General features: G+C 42.6%; 1 protein-coding gene across 1 annotated transcript in view; it reads right to left on the reverse strand.

The window, feature by feature from the left end:
• zc3h18 (zinc finger CCCH-type containing 18) overlaps positions 1-22286 on the reverse strand; it is a 54330-nt gene continuing 32044 nt past the window's right edge. The window contains 11 exon segments of the mRNA XM_048257015.1: positions 1-1411; positions 7092-7188; positions 7441-7540; positions 7770-7981; positions 8517-8716; positions 9024-9032; positions 9658-9762; positions 18092-18283; positions 20726-20827; positions 20943-21068; positions 21277-21468. Coding sequence (XP_048112972.1) covers positions 1189-1411; positions 7092-7188; positions 7441-7540; positions 7770-7981; positions 8517-8716; positions 9024-9032; positions 9658-9762; positions 18092-18283; positions 20726-20827; positions 20943-21068; positions 21277-21468 — 1558 coding nt within the window. The 3' untranslated portion in view covers positions 1-1188.

The raw sequence follows: 22286 nt of genomic DNA on the forward strand, positions 1-22286 counted from the left end.
TCTTTATCAAAATAGTTTATTTAGAAGCTTTTTTTTCCTGTCTCAAAAAACCTAGACGGAGTTCCTCTTCATCTCCTGGCGTCCCAAATGCAACCGCTCACACTCTTTTGTTTCAACTAAAAATGAGGGACGAATAATAAAACAGTTTATTACTGGAGACGAGCTAAGAAAAAAAAAAAAAAAAAAAAAAAAAAAAAAAAAAAAAAAAAAAAAAAAAACAGATCCTTAAAATTAAAAAAAGAAAGGAAAAACAAAAAGCAATACTTCACATTACTGTCATTTGAGCTCTAGAATAATACACTTCTTTTTAAAAGAAACTTGCATACTATAATTGTACACATTGGTAGGATGTTTGAAAAAAAAAAAAAAGTAAGAGTTGGGGAGTCCAGCTGTTAGAAATGGGCATCCTGGAAATCACTATCGAATCAATTTGGATCAATGGGGAATCAAATGACTTGGTCTTATTGAGGTGGGCACTTGTGGCCACAAATTAAAATTCAATTGCAGGCTACCATCCTGTCATCAAGATGCTACTGTATGTGTAGGATCTTCAGTGTATTGTACATAGAGGACAGTGTTCCCCATCCCCTCAACTTCCCTCCACAAACACACAACTAAGGAGAGGAGTAGAGAGAAAAAGAAGATAATAAAATAGTGTGAGAGGAGTAAAAGAGAGAGAAAGAGAGAGAAAGAGATAGAAAGAGAGAGAGAGAGAGAGAGAGAGAGATGGAGGGACTCGGAGAACCTGGATAAACAGTATTTATTCTCCTCGTAATTAAGAAAACATCTCCTACAGTTCATTTTGGAGAGAAAAGGGGGGTGGGAGAGATGAGAGTCCTCCTCCTCCCCACACACACACCTGTGTGGCATCCGTATAAAATCTACACGCCCCTGGCCATAGGGACACACATGAGCAAAGACTCTTTCATTCGCAGCAGCCTCAATCACGCATTCTCACACCCGGCTCCGTTTGTTTGTCGTTTTGTTTTGTTTTTGCTGTTGTTTATTCATTAAATGTCCGTCTGTCAGTCCGTCCGTCCGTCCACTCGCCCCCATTGCCCCAAAGCTGCTGGACGCCTGCTGACGCCTCAGTGACGCAATCAGCCGAAGGGTATTTGGCAGGAGGAGAAGGGGGAGAGAGGATGGTGTGTTTCTTCTCTTCTGTGTCTCGTGTTGCGGCAGCCGGCTCTACTTCCCAGGGATCTTGGCTCTCTTGCGGGCGATGGCGTCCTCCACGGCCTTCAGCTGCTTCAGCAGCTCCTCTCGACGGCTCAGCGTGTTGCTCGGCTTCCCTGAGCCTAAACCGGAACCAGACCCAGAACCTGAGCCGGAACCTGGACCCAGGGGTTTGCCTGGGGCCGCGGCCGGTCCTTTCCCAGAAGACTTTGGGGATGGGGACAAAGGTCGCTTTCTGTAAAGCAAAAAATAGAATGGGGAAAAATACGATTGAGTTACACTGATCAGTTATGGGTGTCCAGTCTAAAGCATACAAGAAGCTGTACTTCCAAGTTACAATAGACTACTGCTACTAACTAATGGACATGAGCACACAATTTCACTATTCGATTCCCACAGTGCTTTACAGCTTTACAGATGGCCTTAGCTATTCGCACCTAAACCCAGCATCTCCTTACCCCGTTCTCTCCCTCTCCCGTAACAGCCACGGCGCTCCTCTGCATACCCATAGATCTAAACATTCTCAATCGCGGAAGGATTGTTGTTGGCACATTCGTAAATACAGTGAACGTTAAAAAAATAATTCAGTGAGGGGGAATTTGTGATGTGTTTCAGATATTTTTGTTGCTACTCATTCCTGAAAGAGATAATTTGTAGCATCTGCCAAGTGTCTCACTTTAAACGAAAAAGAGAAGAGCTATTTAAACTGTAATGTCTCATTAGGCGTAGGCCTATTGTCACTGTTGCGTTTTGGTTGTGCGGCTCTTTTGAGTGATGTGGAGTTTTTTTGGGGTTCTTCATGTTGTACTGGTTAGCCACCTCTGGACTAGGCTAATCATGCACGATAAGTATAACTGTAGCTTACTTGAATCCTGTTTGCTCAATCCATGTGTTACCCAAAACATCATATTTTCCCTCCTCAGGCATACATTGTCACATTGAAATATAATGGATTGAAATATAACAAATGTGCCAGGTTGGTATGTGACGTGGTGGTAAATTTAATGATAAAATTACTAGTTATCCAATATCGGTCAAGTTATTGACTTAACATTAGGGCTGTCAAAGTAACTGATTCATTTCGATTAATTAATTTGAGAAAACAATAAAAAAATAGTGCAGATTAATCGATTCCATATGATCTTTGACAGTGGCGCCGGCAGGCGTAATCCTGTACGCACTGTGCGTACAAATTTTACACGGCTTCATTTGAGAAATCATTCAATATTAGCCTACAACAATAAAAAAAACTTGTGTGACAAAACTTGTGTAGCCTATATTTATTGACTCATGTGCAATCTGAATATTGGCATTATTCCGAATAAAACCGGAATATGGTGTACATGGAAACCATAGACTATATTATATATGAAAACGTAGCATTGTCATGACATGATAACGATTGACCTGTGGCGGTTTTCGGGCGTGGCTTTGGATAGGTCAATTCTGGCTTAAAACACAGCGTTCCATTCATTCATAGGATAATAGCCTAAATCATTCAGTCATGAAAAGAAAACAACAGCAGCAGCTTAATATTTTTCAGGCGTTTAACCGTACCGTTAAAAGATGTTGGCGTACAGTTCTTAGCAGTGATGCTGACACTGACAGCAGTGAGAGATTGTCCTCTACGGTCACGGTCTACACATGTTTAAAATGTTGAATTGTTTGCTTACCTCTGTAGGCCTATTTTTAAAAAAATAAAACACTGGTTGGAACAGGGATTCAGTTAATGGCTAAGGCACGTCATGACGAGTCGGGTTGGTGCGGGTGTTAAAATTCCTTGACTGTGCGTAGGCCTATGCCAATCATCTAAAAGTTTGGGACAACCAAAACAGCAGTGCAATGTATTTAGAGTGTTGTGAGCAAATCCTTACTGTTTGTAAGTTACCATAACTGTGTTTTCTCTCGCAAATCGCGACATTAACTCATTGGTTTATTTTTTCTTTTCTTTCCCTTTTTCGCGGGTTGGGCAATGAAGTATGCGCATAAGGTATGTTCACCTATTTGGAGTCAGAGCTGCTTGCTTTGTAAAGGCATTTGTGTCCTTTCCAAACTGCATTAAAATAGTGTGTTTAGCAACCAGAATTTAAAAAAAATCCCGGGAGAGAAATCTCCCTCATCCCAGAACTTTTAAAAAGCGTGAAACACCCCTATAAGCCCACGTAACCTACAGGCAGTGTTGTAAAAGTTAAACGCTTAATGCAGTAGGCTATTTGATAAGGGATGGCATGGGTAGGTTGACGTGATTAAGAGGGGCTTCTGTTCCAGTTTATGTAAAGGTTTTTCTTAGGCTCAATAAGGAGAGGCTATAGCCTACATTTACCAAAAGCGCAAATTTGGTAAATAAGGGTATCTTTTTTTTTTTTTGGGTGGGGGGGGGGGGGCTGGGCCACGTATGGTGCGTACTATGGAATACAACCCTAGCGGCGCCCCTGACCTTTGATCCTGAGCCATTCTAGTCAGTAACCATTAGACTGCAAAATAAAGGACAGAGAAGAAAATGTGCTGCCTAGATCATTGATTGGAACATTTACTTTTAAAAAGCGGCCTGATGGTGTTGATAAAAATAAAGTCCTCTGCAATGTCTGCAGTAGTGTTAATTTTGTCACCTATTTTTAATTTAGTCTTAGTCTTGTGACGAAATGTCCTTTTTAGTCTGTCATATTTAGTCATTCAAATATCATTTTTGCTAGTCAAGTTTTAGTCGACTAAAAGTCTCATCATTATAGTCTAGTTTTAGTCAAAAGAAAACTAAAGGTATATTAGTCTTAGTCAGTTTTAGTCAACACATTTAGTCTTTTTTTTTTAACAAATTATTTCTGATAATTCCTGTCAGAAAATTTGTTTCACACATCTCAATTTTCCAACAATATTGTGTGTCCACAGGGCTACTCGTCTGTTATAATTACTCATTCTGATTTTTTGACTGGACCACTGTCATATTAAGTAGACCAGTGTTTCTCAAAGTGTGGTCCGGGGATCACTGGTGGTCCATAAGCTATATAAAGTAGTCCTTGAGCAGATGTGGTAAAATATAATATATATGAGTTGTTTGCAATATTAAACCAACTTGTATGTAAAAACAGTTCTGCAACACTGTCTATGTAAGATATGCCAGTTTAAATCATACAGTATGAATCCACACAATAAGCAAAGTGCAAAGACAATAAAGCAAGGTGGTTCAGTGTGTAGGCCTATTGTGTAGACTAATTATAGGCTACTGTTGAAGTAGGTCTTTTTTTTTTTTTTTTAGCTAGGGTTAGTTAAGTGGTCCTGAAACTGAAAAGGTTTGAGAAACACCGTCATAGGCCAAAGTATTAATGTTTTACTCCGCCTCGCTAGATGGCGATATGCGCCTAAACACAACACATTCCCCAAACAGACTCTCCCTCTTAGCCATAGCTAACTTGCTAGCGAACTTTCCATATTAGCTTACTTGCTAGCAAACTTTGCATCATCAGTCTAACTAGTTAAATAGTTGACATTACATGATGAAAATTTTTAATTATGGACATTCTGGGGATGTTAATTTGTATGAGAGAAGCTTCAACTTCTGGGTATGTAGCATTGTGGCATAAAGCTTAGGTAGTTAGCTTGCTAACTCTGGCAAAAATCTCCAGTGTTCTTGTTCCATGTAGTTTCGTGTTGCAGCCACAGGGTTGCAGCAACAGCACGTAGACTAGCCTACAGGAAAGCTGTTGCGTATGAACTCATTCGGAATATTTTGAAAACGTAACAGCTAGATATTCTGTCTTCTCATTTTGTAGACGAAAATGAAGAGATTTTATCTTAGTTTTATTTCATGCAAAACATTTTAGTCTCGTCTTTTTTCGTCAACAATAATGCATCTTAAGATAGTCTTAGTCAGTGTTTCAGGACATTACTGCCGTCTCGTCATCGTCTCGTCTTAGTCATGAAAAAAAAAGGTCGTTGACGAACATATTTCCTCGTCTAGTCTGACGAAATTAACACTAGTCTGCAGCAAGGAATTTGCATATCACCGGAGTTCGTCAACTCTAAAGTCACAAATCAATGCAAAGAAATAGTGTTGACATTGAGGGGAGTGTTAATTAATTTTATTGTGTCCCCTAGGTTATATCTGTGGCCTGAAATGCCTTGTATATGAAAAAAAAAAAAAAAAACTTCCCAAAGCACTTTTGAATTTATTTCCTCAGCATATTAGGTCATATCATAGATTATTATGGCAATTATTTGAACAGTGAAAATAATAATAAAAGAGTTTTTGAACTTTAATGTCACTAATGTTGATTATTCAATGATTCATTTGAATTTAATTATTTTAAATAATTTCACAGCAAAAATTATATGTGATTAATTTAGATAAATTAATCAGAGTATGTAATTAATTCGATTACATTTTTTAGTCGATTGACAGCCCTACTTAACATACATGCCTTTGATGAGAAATCTTGTTTGCTTCGCAATGATTGTGTTAGTCCGGACGCATGGAAATGGCCATGCACTTGTGAAAAATGGTGTGATCATCTTTAACAATAGTATTTTCTTGATCATCATATTAACAAGAACCCTTGAATTACTGGCTTTAGGCTTTAGGAACATACTTTGGCTCTAGTGTGGGATTTCTGCATCTCATCAAATGTTCTGGAAGCAAATGGCACCCGTTTTATAGAATGATCCAGGCCTAATACCTGCATATTTGTCATTTTTAATATTCACTATGGTGACATGTCACCTTATTCCAGCTGCCGTAACCCAAATAAGGTTGGGGTGTTATATCAAAAACCGAATAACACCCCAAGCATATTCCTGTTAACCGGAATAATGTGGCATGGAAACACATTAGTCGGAATATGTCCATTTTGGAATATTGAATTCCATCTGCTCATGTTCGCGCAAGAAATTTTGGTAGCTTGTTTTGATGCCCTGACACATAGCGAAAAGTGTGGCAAAAAAGTTTGCACTTCAAGTGTGAAGTTGGGGTCAATTTATGTAAAAGAACTAAGTTATAAAGTCAATATGGAATTTATGGATGGGTGGAAGTATTGTAATGCTCAAAGATGCAGGTTTTTTTTTATTTGGTACAAAACAGCTGGGCTTGTTTCCTTGTAAAGATGGCGGTTGTTAACGGTTCCAGGTATAATAGATATCTATTTATGGGTTAGCTGCAACAGATTGAGAGTTTTGAAATAAAACATAACCAAGATGGTAGAAGCTAGAGCTAGATAGCGTGGAGGTTTAGGCTGCTACACCATCTCCACACACCATAGCATGTCCACACAGAGTAGAGAGAGTTGTTAGAGGATAGAAGATAGATGACAGTGGTGAAAGTGGATATTCACCTATATGCAGGTGTTATGGGTTCCTTACAAACAGACAATTAACAGGACAGTGATTATAAGGAACATTAGACATGCTTTTCTACATGAGGAGTAATAATAATGTTTGTGCTTTAGAAATGCAAAAAACCCCTAAAAGGCCATCACCTGAGTGTGTGATGCTATTTGTAACCAACAAACAAGCAAACTAAACCGGGGTGTGTAGAATGGGGAAATGTTGCAAGATTCTTTACATGAAGCACGCTGGTCATCTTTCATCCCTTAAAAATAGAAATAGAGTAGTAATAATAGCCATAGATCTCGCTCTTCTCTCTTGTGCGTTTCTGTCCATTCCTGTGCTGTCAATCACCACCAGTGAAACTTCACTGGGCTTTGTATGTGTAGTAGTCAGGCAAGTTACAAAAGGTCAGTGTATCTGTGTTTTAAACAAGAGGATGTACTCGTCGATAGGGGAAATTGTGGGTTTGGCATGTGACTCTTCTTGTAGATTATGTATTGTTGATCAACCGCGTGTGTGTGTGTGTGTGTGTGTGTGTGTGTGTGCGCCCATGTGTGTAGTAGCAGAGGTGCCACATGGCTGTTGGGGGTATGACCCACCTGTCCCCCTGTGGGGGCATGGGCCGTGGGCCTTGGCCTCTGGGACGGTCCATTCTGGGAGAGAGGGGGGGTCTGCCTGGCATCCTCCTGTCTCGACCTGAGACACAGAGGAGATGGGGGGGGTTACCAGAACATTTGCAATCAGCCAAGAGACCAGTTAGAGATACACAGAATAACACATAAACGCAAGGTGGTTTACCAGCGTTTTATCCCAAGTCACGTGTGTATGTGGATTTATCTAATCGTAGGATTGTATTCTTCTGTACATGTATGTCTACATGTGTATGCATGCATGTGAATTTGTGTGAGAGAAAAACATTAGTCATGTCATCCAGCTCTCCCCCCTCACCTCTGTCCGGAGACATGGCTATCCTCTTGCTGAGGGGAGACGTCGGCCTCTCCTTATCGGCAGGGAAATACCTTTTCCTGTTGCCTCGGTCAGGCTGCTGCTGCTCACAACACACACACACACGGTTTAAACCTAGCAAATTATGCCCACAGAATGAGTATGGCCATCTCATTAATGAGAAATGAAATCTAGACGGGCAAACTATAAATAACCCAATAGCAATCATAACAAACGGAAACATGTAGCTACCAGTTAGCTAGCCAGTTAGCCTGCCAGCCAGAGAGAAAGATCAGTAGTGTCTGTCTGGCTCTGCCTGAAGCTGAGGGTACCTTGTTGAGCAGGGTGAGTTTGATGTCCTTGTGGGAGCCGTAGCCCCCTGGGGGTCCCATGTGGGGCGGGTGAGGTGGGTGCATGGGGTGGCCCCGGTTACTGGGGCCCGAGCGGGGCATGGAACCTGCTGAGCCCGGCCGGAATGGCGGCCCTGACGGACTCATCCTCCGCCGCTCCTCTCTAAAGGGCTCCTCTTTCTTTGGGGGCTTTCCTAAAGAGAGACCGAGGTTTACGACAGGTCTAGCACAAACACGCAAGAGTATGCGATGGAGCCTACGTGAGTGTTTGAGTGGGTGACGGAATTTGTTTTTTTTGTGCGGGAATGTTAATTAAGCTGACACACACACACACACACACAGTCACTTACAACATGCTCACACACAGCTTAAGCTCAAAAAACACCCAACACTATTACCATCACAAGAGTGATGGCGTAATTCCTTAGGAAAAATCTCTTACTGACCAGTCATCATTACACCTGAACTGCAAACAAAACAATAAAAAAACTCATTGTTTATACTTGTCACTCGAAGGACCCGTGTGACTTCCAAGGGGAACTAAAAAGTTCCTAATCAGTTGCTCACACTGTGATTGGCCTTCACCATGTGGTCAGTTCGGCTGTGGTGTGATGTGGTGTAGTGTGGTTCGGAGTTGGTGTGGGTTTGGTCAGTGTGTGTGTGTACCTCTTTCTGTCTGGGGCACTATGGGTCTCTGGGAGTTGGTGTGGGCTCGATGTGTGTGGGCACCTCTGTCTTTGTTGGAGTGCTGGGGGTCCCTCGGGGGACCGCGGGGCTTGCGGGGATGTCCTGGGGTAGGCGAGCGGGAACTGGCCGAGGACACTGGGCTAGCCAGGTCAGCGTACATGTCATCCGAATCGGCGCTCCGCACCGAGCTGCTGCTGGAAGACGCCGAGGATTCCGATGAAACGCTGCTCACACTCAGAGATCTGAGAGAGAGACGGACAGAGAGAGAGCGAGAGAGAAGTGGGATGACAGACAGAGTGACAGACAGAGAGAGGATAAGAGCGACAAAGAGGAGAGGAAATGAGGAGAGATTATATTATTATCATTGAGGAACATTTCAGAGGTATAGTCAATGTGTAAGGGTAAGTGTGAGGGTAATTGATTGTTGCAGAAATTACTGCTCTTCTAGCTTGCAATCACATATGCTGTACTAACTGCAGATAAACAGTAAAGGAAAGATGGACATGGCTTTCAGACATAAAGAACACCAGAGAATCAAAAGCTCAGTACCTGGATTTTCTGGAGATTTCAACCAGTGAGTAAGTCAGGTAAGAGAAGGTGGGAGAGGAAGAAAAAGAACAGTTCAAGGTTAACTTTCGTTTCATGATTAACACACAGTAGAACCCGACACACCACTTCACAATGTTGTTGTGACTCAGTGTGTGTGAGTGGGAATGTCAGTGGGAGTGTGTGTGTGTGTATGCCTATGGACAGATTGTTATTGTTTGTGTGGATATGTTTGACTGCAAAATGCACTGGGATGTAACCCTATGTGTGTGTGTGTGTGTGTGTGTGTGTGTGTGTGTGTGTGTGTGTGTGTGTGTGAATGAGAGAGAAAGAGAAATAAAGAAATAGACAAAGAGATAAAGGATGTGAGCGAGAGAGAGAGTTTGTTGTGACTTACACTTGCATGAGGGTGTGGGTGTGTGCGTAGGTGTGGCTGTGGGTATATTTGTATGCGTGAGAGAGTGTGTAAGTGTGTGCATATGTGTGCATGCATATGTGTGTGGTCACCTAGACTTGCGTGATCCAGACTTGCGTGAGCTGGAGCGAGAGTGTGAGGCTGAGGAGTGGAGACAAGCATGTGTGTGTGTGTGTGTGTGTGTCTGTGTGCGTGCGTGTCAGTGTGTGTGTGCGTGGTCACCTAGACTTGCGTGATCCAGAACGTGAGTGTGAGGCTGAGGAGGAGCGAGAGCTGGAGCCTGAGTAACTGCTGCCGCTGCCACTCACACTGCCACTCAATGTCCGCCTGAGACAGAGAGAGAGAGAGAGAGAGAGAGAGAGAGAGAGAGAGAGAGAGAGAGAGAGAGAGACAGAGACAGAGAAAGAGAGAAAGAAAGAGAGACAGAGAGAGAGAGCGCCAGAGAGAGAGAAGGGTGTGAGCGATGTGGGAGGTGTGTGGGTGTTTGTGTGTGTGTGGAGGAGGTGGGGGGGGGCAGACAGAGATGAAGGAGTGCATGAAGAGAAAGAGAAAGTAATGATGACAAAAGAAATCAGTGAATACTTCAGTGAAAAGCACACAGAACTATGCAGAACTACTGCTTTGCATTGCACTGCACTGCATTGCACATGAAGAGAAATACTATGAAGTGGCGCTTCCTGGCTCCTCCAGGTGACGTCATGAGCAACGGCTGATCTCTGCACACTGCACCAAGCAGCTACTGTCTCAAAAGTGACGTGTTGTTTTGAGATTTTTATTGAAAGGAGAAGGACCAGGGGACGCCGTGGGATTTGCACGCGCCGACGGCACAATAGGGAAACCCCAGCACACACACCCACAGACACAGAAGGAAAAGTCCAGGTGCTAATGACACCTCCCACATTCTCACATGGATTGATTTACAGAGGCAGCGTCCCACTCACCCACTAAAACAATAAACCTCACACACAGACACACAAACCTGATTTGATGTAGATAAACCCCGTCACACAGAAACACCACACACACACAACTCTGGAAAGATCCATCACTACCAGAAGTCCAGAGTTGTGGCTGTGAAAATGCCCTTCCAGGGTTTGGTCATGGCTGTTCAGAAGGCCAGTGAGGCTCGTCTGATTGGTCTTAAAATTCTTTATTAAATTCATCTTCATTTCCAGGCTTGTGTTTGATGCATTTGAGGTTGTATAGTTGTTTAACTATATTTTCAACCTGCTGTGTCCTGCCATGATTCTGAACAGTAATTTCACAGAAATTCACTTGATCCCACAGGGAAAATCTACAAATCCTCATGCATCTAAACAACCCAAGTATAAGCATGCTTCTTGACCTACACACGTGCGTAACTGATAAATTGTCTTGCAGGAGAAATTAAGTAGCCAGAAGCCAAAATAGTAGGCAGAAGTCTTACTTGCAGATTACTAAAGATCTCATGTCCCATTACAGATCCTTGGTACAACAAGCGGTGATGCCTGTTCGGAAATGCCACAAGCCAATTGTGCGGCATTGTCCGTGCCATGTTGAGTAATGTGCAATAGGGCTTGGTTGTTAATCAGCTACTGTGGGGAATCCCCTACTTACAGCACAAGGAATGAAAACATTTAAACTCATGTTCAATGTATAAACTTGTCACTGACCCAATGGTTGCATTTTAACTGGTCCACCACAATTTTTGACATTTACCATAGCACATTACACATAACATAAGTCATTTTTGCTGAATGCACACATACAGTACACTTGCAGGCTGCTATTGGGATTTTCACGTTTGACACTAGTAAAAGCTGTCTTGGTTCTGATGTATGATGAAAGCTAGCTAAGTTCCTGATAGATACAATAATTTATATTCGGGGGTGTGCAGGGGGATCTGGAGCTCAAATCTAAATAGTGAAAACCCTGGCTAGCTAGCAGGAAGGGGGGGGGGGTTACTTCATCTTGATGACTTGATATCACTTGCTTGTCATCTATCTTAAATCTCCTTGTTACCATCTACTTTCTACGGATTTACTGGCTACCGATTATATCTCGTGAACAAACTCTTGCATAAACTGTTGTTGCTCGAGGCTTTGGATTATCGGACTCTATAACCTTGATCGCCAAACTTTTCTGTCAAACGTTAACGTTAAATGTTAAGCCAGTATCAAGGGCTGCAAATAATACCGGGCCAAGGAAACGATATCTGGAAGAAGAAAGCATCAAATTCCTTCTAATGTCTCTCAAAACTAGTGACTCAATATAAAAGTGAGATCTTCTCAGATTACTTACCCGCTACCTGTGTTCGAGTTATCAAGGAACTGCACGATATCGCTGTTGCTAGCCAACTAGCAAACAAACGTTTAAAAAACAGTTGACACCGGGCGAGCCCTCGACCGCGATCACCTGCCCCCTCAGCTGTGCACCAGGCTGCGACTCATGCGTCCTTCTCAGCGAAAAGATAGTGGAACTCGAAGCCAGAATAGCGACCCTCCATCAGATTGAGAAGGATGAACAGTTCCTCGACACCATTCTCTCCCGTAAGTAACGTTACCTCTCTTACACACACAAATGCCAGATGCCCTGATTTCACTCTGTCCTCCAATACTTTAACCATGCCATGCACTAATGCAACTTCTGTCCCTGTTGCCTCTCCCCGCCTCTGCTGAGAACCAAGCCTGCTCTGCTGGCCAGCTCCCTCCACACCAGCCTGAGCCATGGCGTGAAGCAAGCATCACAAGCACGGCAGGCGGTCGACGGCACTCAGGCCCAGCCCAACCTATACGACTGGAAAATCGCTATGCCATTCTGACCGAGGGATGAGGAGCCCCTCCAGCCCCCGAGACAACCATCCGGGTCCCTCCTCAAAGTCGGCCCCCCGACCCCCTCCTCCCCGTACCTCATCAACCTCCACCCTGGTCATCGGCAGTTCCATGGTTAGAGACCTCTGCATTCCCCCCATCATGTAGCGGTCCCTCCAAGGTCTACTGCTTCCCTGGTGTCAAGGTCCTTGACATCCAGCAGAAACTCCCAAGCATCCTGGCCCGCCACACCAAGGTCAACAACATCATCGCCATTACCGCGTGGGCACAGCGCGACATCAGAGATAAGCAGTCAGTAGCACTGCAGGAAAACTACAAAACTCTCATCACCACTCTGATGGGCACAGAAAAACGCTTTGTCATCTCTGGGCCTCTCCTACCTACAGAAAAGGTGCTGAGAGATGGTCCAGACTGTTCGATCTCCACACCTGGCTCAAATGCTACTGCGCTTCCCTAAGCATCCCTATGTCAACAACTGGGGCTTGTTCTGGGAGAGGCCCAGTATGCTGAAGCGTGATGGTCTCCACCCAAACCAACATGGAGCCAGGCTACTCTCTGACAACATAGTGTCCACACTGAGACATTGACATTCTGTAGAAAATATTACAGATTCCGCCCCCCCAGGTATTGATTGAATGGGATTATACATGTGGATGAGTCTGAGAATGTTTTCTGCAGGGTAACATACAATACTACTACCATAGATCAAGCTGTGTCATGCAATAGCATGACTTATGCTTATAGTTCTATTCAACGTTGATTTCTACCCAATTATAAAAAAGAAAAGACAAATTTAAAACTAGAAACCTAACAAATATTCTTTCCATACCTCAGCATATTCCTCAAAAGCCAGAGGCATTTTCAGCTAACATGGGTTTACTAAATATAGGTGCACTTACTACCAAAACCTTTGCAATCAATGATTTTATTAGTGAAAAAAAAAAAATTGGATTTTCTGTTTCTTGTTGAAACCTGGCTGACTTCAGACAGCGAAGCTGTTCTTGTTGAGACTTGTCCCCAAATTATAATTTCTTCCACTCAATTAGACAAGGCAAGCGAGGTGGTGGAATTGCCTCCATTCTCTCAAACAAATATAGTTGCACACGAGTCAACTTTGGCTTAATTCGCTTCCTTTGAGTATATTGCCCTCACTCTGAAGGCTGACCCAGCTGTACTTCTATTAACCTTATACCGCCCTCCTAAACTATAGACTGGCTTTCTCGACCAGTTTTCTGAACTTATGTCGCTCATCATCACTAGCTATGATCGGATAATTGTAAATGGCGACTTCAATATTCATGTCAATAAGACAACTGATGCTAAAGCCAGTAAGTTCCTTAATGTGTTGGACAGTTTAGAGCTAAAGCAGCATGTTACAGGACCCACCCACAACCTTGGCAACACCCTCGATCTAGTCATTTCCAGAGGGATAGAAGTCACAGACTTATCAGTAAATGATATAAATATGTCTGATCATCATTGTGTATCTTTTAATATTGTACTACATACTCCAAAAATTCATCCCGAAATGCAAATCAAATCGCGACTCTTGGACATTAGAGCAGAACAGCAGTTCATAGCTCTTATAGACTCCATAAATTTAGATATTTTACATCATCCCATTGATCAAATGGTAGAGGCTCTCAATCGTGTGAATTAGGCTCTGCTTGACAGAGTGGCACCCTTAAAAGACTAAAAAAAAGGCCCTGTAGCAAACTGACACCTTGGATGAGCGAAAATATCCATGATCTAAAAAGATCATGTAGGAAAGCTGAGAGAACATGGAGAAAAACTAAGTTACAGGTTCACCGTGCCATTCTAAAAAAAAAAATTGCAAATTATAATAGAGAGCTATTGGAATGAGAGGAGGAACCACTTCTCTAAGGTAATTGCTGAAAACAGTGGAAACTCTAGGGTGTTGTTCTCTACCATTGATAGGCTATTGCATCAAACACCTTTGATACACTCAGTCAGGCATCCTCTCTAAGATGAGAAGAATTTGCAGACTTCTTCAAAAACAAAGTCATTTTCTATAAGGGAGGCTATTGGTAACACAAGTAATATGTTTGATAGTACACCCAAAAACAGCCCCCCCCCCAAAATTAAGGTCCTTTAGCACTATTACTCAATCTGAGCTTGGTAAAATTATAACTCAAACCGCTCCTCAACATGTGTTTTAGATCCAATCCCTACTACATTCCTCAAAAAGTATATGATGGCTTAGCTCCTTTTTTCTCAAGGTAATAAATACCTCATTAGAAACAGGTATATTTCCAACTGCTTTTAAAACCGCTGTTGTGAAACCTTTACTTAAAAGTCAAATCTTGACCATACCAATCTGAGCAACTACAGGCCTATATCAAATCTATGGATTTTTTGAGCAAAGTACTTGAAAAAAAGTTGTTTGTAATCAGTTAAATACCTTCCTCAACGAAAACAGTATCCTTGAAAAATTCCAATCAGGTTTTTAGATCAAATCACAGCACAGAAACGGCTCTAGTAAAAAATAGTCAATGATCTCAGACTAGCTACCGACTCAAACAAAGTCTCAATCCTTATTCTTCTGGATTTGAGTGCGGCATTTGACACCATTGATCATAGCATCCTAATTCACTTCTATGAAGTGGGTGGGTCTCTCTGATAATGCTCTAAACTGGTTTCAAACCTACATTACTGGCAGAGATTTTTATATCAGTCTAGGAGATCATGTATCTGAAAACATGACTTGCCTTTTGGTGTGGCCAGGGGAGCTGCCTTGGTCCCCTGCTATTTTCTCTATATATGAAAGCGTCATAAGTCAGCATAATGTAAACTTCCACAGCTAATGAGATGATACCCAATTGTATCTTTCTGTGGAGCCAACTAACCCAGATGGCCTTTGCTCCCTCACTGCATGCCTAACCTCCATTAATCAGTGGATGAGCAAAAACTTTTGAAACTAAATGATGACAAAACAGAGGTACTTCTGGTTGGACCAAAACTAAAGCGAGATATTATTCTTAGTAATCTGGGGAACTTGGCACACCAGGTCAAACCAAAAGTAACAAGCCTCGGTGTCATCTTAGATGCAGAGTTAAGTTTTAAGCCCCATATCAGTAAAGTTACTCAGACAGCCTATTTCCACTTGAGAAACATTGCCAAAGTGCGCCCTTTTTTTAACTCAACAAGATGCAGAAAAACTAATTCACGCCTTTATCACTAGCAGGTTAGACTACTGCAATGCACTTTTCACTGGTCTTCCCAAAAAACATCTAAAGAAATTGGCACTCATACAGAACTCTCTTGACTAGACTTTTAACTAAGACTAAGAAGAGAGAACACATCACCCCTGTGTTGGCTGAACTGCACTGGCTCCCTATTTCTATAGAATTGATTTTAAGGTTATGTTAATTACTTACAAAGCTCTGAATGACATAGCACCTTCATATATCTCTGAGCTTTTAATATCTTATCAACCACAAAGGAAACTTAGATCATCCAATTCTAATCTTTTAATCATTACCCAAAGTGCTCCACAAACAAAGTGGAGAAGCTGCGTTTATCCATTATGCCCCCCAAACTATGGAACACCCTGCCTCTGTACATCAAACGAAGCAGGCGAAGTTCAGTAAATATTTTAAAAAGATCTGAAAACATACCTGTACAGGAAAGCTTTTAGTTAACTCATCTTATCCTGTAGACTACATTTTCAGATTATTCTACATCTGCTACTATTGGGCTTAGCCAGCCAGAAGCAGATGGGCTCCCCCTATTAAGTCAGGTTCTGCTCAAGGTTTCTTCCTGGAATATGGGAGTTTTTCCTTGCCACAGTTGCCATATGGCGTGCTTGTGGGGGTAAGAGGGTTAAGGCTGCCAGTCTTATGGCGTCATTTTCTATATATTTTGATATGTTGCTGAGTAGATCATAAACAGCAAAAGAAAAAGTGATTGATAATGACTGACTGACTATTATTGTGTTACATGCTTCAAATGTAAAGCACTTTGAGCTGCATTCTGTGTATGAAAGGTGCTATGCAAATAAAGCTTTATTATTATTATTATTATTACTTCAAATGACCATATACAATGAATGAACCGGCTACAAAACCTTTGTGGGAATATTGGGATTTTTCAAATGTAGAATTAGGAAATTCATCAGGCTATTGATAAGTTAAAAGTAGTGTGCACAATATGCTGCTATGATTTGGTTTCGGAGAGGCTTCAACTTCCTAGGCACAGAGTCATGGTTACAATCAATCATTACGATCTTCTGTGCAGTACAGAATATAGTCTAGTAACTTTGGAACTGTAGCATTGTCAGAACAACATACACCAACTTCATTATTTAATTTTTAATTTTTTGAATTTTGCCTGTATGGTTTAAAGTGTATGTGCTGCTTATATGGATTCAACTTTCCACATTTAAAAGACAACAGGGCAACTGAATGAGATTCAGCTCATGGCTTCAAAGCCCACAGCATGCCTGGCTCAAAAATCTGCACGAGTGTGGGGGGCATGGACGGAAACACTCATACGACACAGCTTGTGGCGTCAGTGGTGCGGAACAGGCCTTGTGTGTCCTGCTCTGGGAGAGTGTGATGTGAAAGGCTGGCCAGGGGCTGCAGTGTGGGGGAGTCTGTGGGTGATTCAACACACGGGACAGAAGACAACAGCAGCCTTGTGTCTGGAGACAGCAGGGAGCAGCAACTTCCCCACAGGGTCTTCCATCACAGGGTCTTCCACTGTGAGTGTTTGTTTATTTGTGTATGTGTGTGTGTGTGTGTGTATATATATATATATATATATATATATATATATATATATATATATATATATATGTGTGTGTGTGTGTGTGTGTGTGTGTGTGTGGGAGTAGCTGTAGGTGGCTTTTCCAGTCCTTCCTCTTAATCTGACCACAAAATTGTACTATGGGATCTTCCACATAGAGGCTATACAAACATGTGTAGACACACTCCCTCGCACACAAACACACACACAAAATTCATATGACCAGAGACCAGCCTAACAAACACACAAACACACCCACAGCTTTATCAAAGTGCCACTGATGTCATGGTCACCTACACTAGGCATGCAAATCTTACTGACCAAACAGGGAACACATTAAAGGCCAGTCAAATTTGTGAGTAAACACAAATTCAAAGATTCAGGCATGCATATTCAAACACACACATACAAGTGCACATTGACAAACACTTGTGCACACACGAAAAAGGCATCTCGAACACAGACAAATAAACACACACGGCACGGCACCCCCCAAATCAAATCACGCGTACACATACAGTGGTGGGCCTAAGTTTAGGCACCCCCCAAATCACGTACACATACAGTGGTGTGCCTAAGTTTAGGCCCCAAATCCGTGTAAACATACAGTGGTGTGCCCAGTTTAGCCCACCCCCCCAAATCGCATTACACATACAGTGGTGTGCCTAAGTTTGGGCACCCCCTAAGTTATCTTTTTAGATAACTTAAGCACACATGCTTAAGTTATCTAAAAAGGGGAATAAAACAAAATCATCTTTTGAAAATCATAAGTAAGGAACCCCCTACAGTATGTTAAATTCCCATAGAGACAGACAGACTTTTATTTTTAAAGACCAGTTTCATTTCAGTTAGCCTAATAGCTGGTTTGATTTGCATTGAGCTATTAGGCTAACTGAAATAAAACCATGATTTATCAGGACGCATAGTATCCTGGATGCATTAAATAACTGGCCTTTAAAAAAAAAAAAAAAAAAAAAAATCTGCCTGCCTCTATGGGAATTTAACATAGGGGGTTCCATACGTATGCCTCCTGTATTTTAAGGAATAACATTCATTTATTTATTTAGAGAGATCTTTACCTCCGTGGCGGATGCGGCCGGTCTTTCCTGCGGCCCTCCCTGGCGTTGGGGGGCTGCTTGGCCGGGTCCCTCGGGACTGGGGGCTTGGGCCCGTCACTGGGGGGCTGACCGGGCTGGTTGGGGCTCGGTATCTTTTTGGGAGGGGGTTTGTCTCGGCGAGGTGGGGGCACGGCGGCAGGCTTCTGCATGGGGCTATGGGGGTAGAGCGGGTTAAGGTTGGGGAGACATGATGGAGCTGCAGTGATATACAGGCAACACACTCAAACACTCCATATGGGTGGAGTCACCCTAAGCAGAACCGTATAGAGAGGGTTTGGCCAACTAGGGAATCAAATGGTCTGAGCTATCCTGTTATGCGATTGGTTTGGAGACGGTCACGTGGTTCATGGACGCCATGTTTCATACCAACATTCATCAGATTGCCATTAACATAGTACAGTGAAAGGTAGAAAGCATATCAGAAATTGTTAAAATATATTAAAGAAAATATATAAAACATATTATAAAAAATACAAAATATAAATTTTTAAAAAATGACAACCGCCAATTGCAGTGCAAGAGCGGGAAGGAGTAAACGGTTGCACAATTTTCGTGGAGTAGGGGCATGACTATGTGAGTGGAGTAGGGGCATGTCTGTGTGCATGTCTGTGTGTATGTGCGTGGAGTAGGGGCACATCTGTGTGTATGTGCGTGGAGTAGGGGCACATGTGTACAGTATGTGCGTGGAGTAGGGCCATGTATGTGTGTATGTGCGTGGAGTAGGGCAGTGTTTCTAAACTGGTGGGCCAAAAGTGGGTCGTTGAACCGTTCTGGGTGGGTCGCGGAGCTTGTGTTAAAAAAAAAAGATATCGCTAAATTAAAATGCTACCTTATCAGATCTAATGCTTATTTTGATAGACTTTATTCGTATGTCAGTCATTGCCATGGACATAGATAGACAATGTTTATGTGACAGGTCATGTTAGACATAAAGTTAGCGGTAAACACAAGTAAACAAAATGGGACAAAAACCCAGTGTGTGGTGTGCAGTGAATTGCTGGCACATGAGAGCATGAGACCATCAAAACTAAAATGTCACGTTGGCATCCAATGCCATCCGTTGATGCCAAACATCATGACAGATGCCAAAGCATGTTCCAAACAAATTGGCCTACAGGCACTTTGCATGTAGCTCGTAGCTAGGGTTGGACAACCGAAACACGGTTCTAATATGGCACCGGTGCAGACGCAAACGGTAGTAACTGCATCTAATAACAACGTGGATTTCGGTGCCTCATTTCGGTGCTTAAATAGCGTTTTTTTGTTTTGTTTGTTATACGAGGCATCACTGCATGTCATGCGCCATCTCTAACGTCTTGCTCTGATAGCAACACATCCATATACAGTTAGTTAACATAAACACTGTATAAACCAGAGGAGCGCACCACATAGGCGAGTGGACAGTGTTTGACAGCTTGAGGGAGCCCAAGTAGCTTTAAAACGATATCGCGAGCTCCTGTCAAAATCTAGCAGTGGGCCTAACTACACACAAGCAAAAGGCTATGAAACAACAGTAGCCTATATGTTACACAATATCCTTGCTAATGCGCTAACTGGCATTTATTTGAAATGTTATCAGCAAAGTTGTAAGGTGAATGCCAAAAAATAATGGCATGATATTAATCTTTCATGTGCATGAGGCCTATAGCATCACAATGAATTTGAAGATCATGTTAAAAGTTAGCTGGCAAAAACATAAATATGTAGGTTACATACCTGATGTCATTGAGCTGTCAAAAAAGCTACGAAACCATCTCCGTACATTATCGCTAATTAAACTCAGCTGGTGTTAGCGCATAGCCATAGTTGCTGTTAAAATGCCTACTAGGCTAGCGCTGGGAATCTAAACACTGCAACACAGACATGTAGCCTAACATGTTCAAAACTATTGCGTGTTATGGGTTAAGACATGAAATTTCTTGAAGCATTTGGGAACACACTGAATTAATTGGAAAGTTAAGTCCCTGTTAGATTAGCTTGCTTACAAATGCCGTTGTCCATGACCTGGCAGTTTTATGGAAAGCGGTTTTAACATACCTTATGGCAAACCACCTACACTGGATAAACTAGAAAGCAGAGCTTTAGCCTACCATTGTGTGTCCATGCATGGCAAGCTGTTTAACATTTAAATGTATTATTCGTAGGAGCAATACATTTAAATACATTGATAGTAAATTGAAAATAACAGTTCAATTTCATGTTCAAATTTGTCTCATCAATAATAAAAAAAAAAAAGCAATTCGCTTTAGACCATTTTAATTTAAAACATTTTTAAAAAACAAGTACCGGTTCAGGCACCGTTTCGTCACCGGCACCGTTTTAAAAGTATCGATTTAGCACCGGTATCGGATAAAACCCAAACGATACCCAACCCTACTCGTAGCTCACCATATCTGTTGTCTTGAACGCTATAAAATATATATGGGTGACGACTTGATGAACATGGGGAAATTGAGGGTCCCAAAGCCAGACCAGTTAAGAACCACTGGAGTAGGGCCATGTCTATGCGTGTATGTGTGTGTATGTGCGTGTATGTGTGTGTTAGGTGCGTGTATGTGCGTGTTAGGTGCGTGTATGTGCGTGTTAGGTGCGTACCCTTTTGAGACCACAGGAGGCTGGTCTGGTTTGGGTTTTGCGGTGTTCCTCTGAACTGCCGGGTGGGGGGAGGGTGAGGGCGAGGAGGAGAAGGATCTGGATCTAAAGACAAAGAGTTGGACACGACTCAATACAGCTGGGCACACATGCATCATTAGCATATATCTCTTTCTATACCATATATGTGTTAGTGTGTGTGCGTGCGTGTGTGTGTTACCGTGAGCGGCTGCCACTGAAAGAGCTGTGCTGTGAAGAGTGGCTGGAGTAGGAGCTGAAGGAGGAGGACCGGGATCTTGAACGAGATGAACCAGAGCCTGTGTAGGACGAGGAGTGGGATGATGACCTAGACAGACACACACACACACACACACACACACACACACACAAACAAACGATTTGTCATAGCACATGGACACATAGGTATGAATGGTTCTCTAGGACATCTACATGTACATCTGAGACAGGTTTGCGTATCTGGCCAATATGTGTGTCACACAGTTTGTAGATGACCGAGTAAGGGTGTGTGTGTGTGTGTGTGTGTGTGTGTGTACCTGGAGGAGTTGGACAGTGAAACGGAGGAGCCAGAGGGCCGGTGTCGTCGCCTGCCACGTGGAGGAGAGCCGGTCATGCCTGGGCGCCTACGGGGGGATTTGGACCGGCGCCATGGGTCCTTCCACTCATCTGGGCGCTTAATCATGGGAACCATGTCCTTCTTCACCGGGCCTCCACCAGGCTCCATGGGCCTGACAGAGAGAGAGAGAGGGGGGGGTAGAGAAGAGAGGGGTAGAGAGAGAAAGAGAAAAAGAAAGAGTTAAAGTGTGAGAGAGAATGAGAGAGAATGAGAGAGAGAGAGAGAGAGAGAGAGAGTGCGTGTGAGTAAGTGAGAGAGAGCAAGAACAAAAGAAGAACAAAACAAAAATGAAGATGAATCATATGTGCCATTACCACTAATACACTAGCACAGATTAACAGGGTCACAAAGTTTAACAGAAGCGATCAGACCAACCCAACTGTGGGTTCCTGCTTTATGCAACACTAAATCACATTACAAAAGCAGATACAGTAAGCTCATGAATACACCATAGACATTAGGATGTCAATCACAAAAACACCGCTGATGGTGGTAAAATGTACAATGACTCATTTCCCTTACACATTACTACAATGTATGTCCTATTTTTCTGCAATGGGTTTGGCTTATGACGGGCTCGTCATGACGTATGCATGTAAGAAACCTCCGCTTAACGGTGCACAGTGCTTTTTACAGTTTACTCTGTTTTATTGGTTATTTCTACTGGAAACCACTCAACTTTCATATCTCTCAGGCTTGCAGAGAAGGGCACGTGACTAAGTGGGTCACGTTGTAACCACCAGGCCAGGGTAGTTTTAAAACAGGTCCACTAAATACCATGTGATTGCCATTCCTGGCCACATGGAACAGGGTCCACTCCACTGACGTCTGTGATGTCACAACTCTGAAAAAAACATCACACCTGTACTCGTGACAGAGATGTGATTTTTGTTTTCTTTATGTGGAAACAGTGTTGCGGCCATTCTGTCA

The sequence above is a fragment of the Alosa alosa genome, chromosome 11 (genome assembly GCF_017589495.1).
Source record: "Alosa alosa isolate M-15738 ecotype Scorff River chromosome 11, AALO_Geno_1.1, whole genome shotgun sequence".
NCBI classification, from domain to species: Eukaryota; Metazoa; Chordata; class Actinopteri; order Clupeiformes; family Clupeidae; genus Alosa; species Alosa alosa.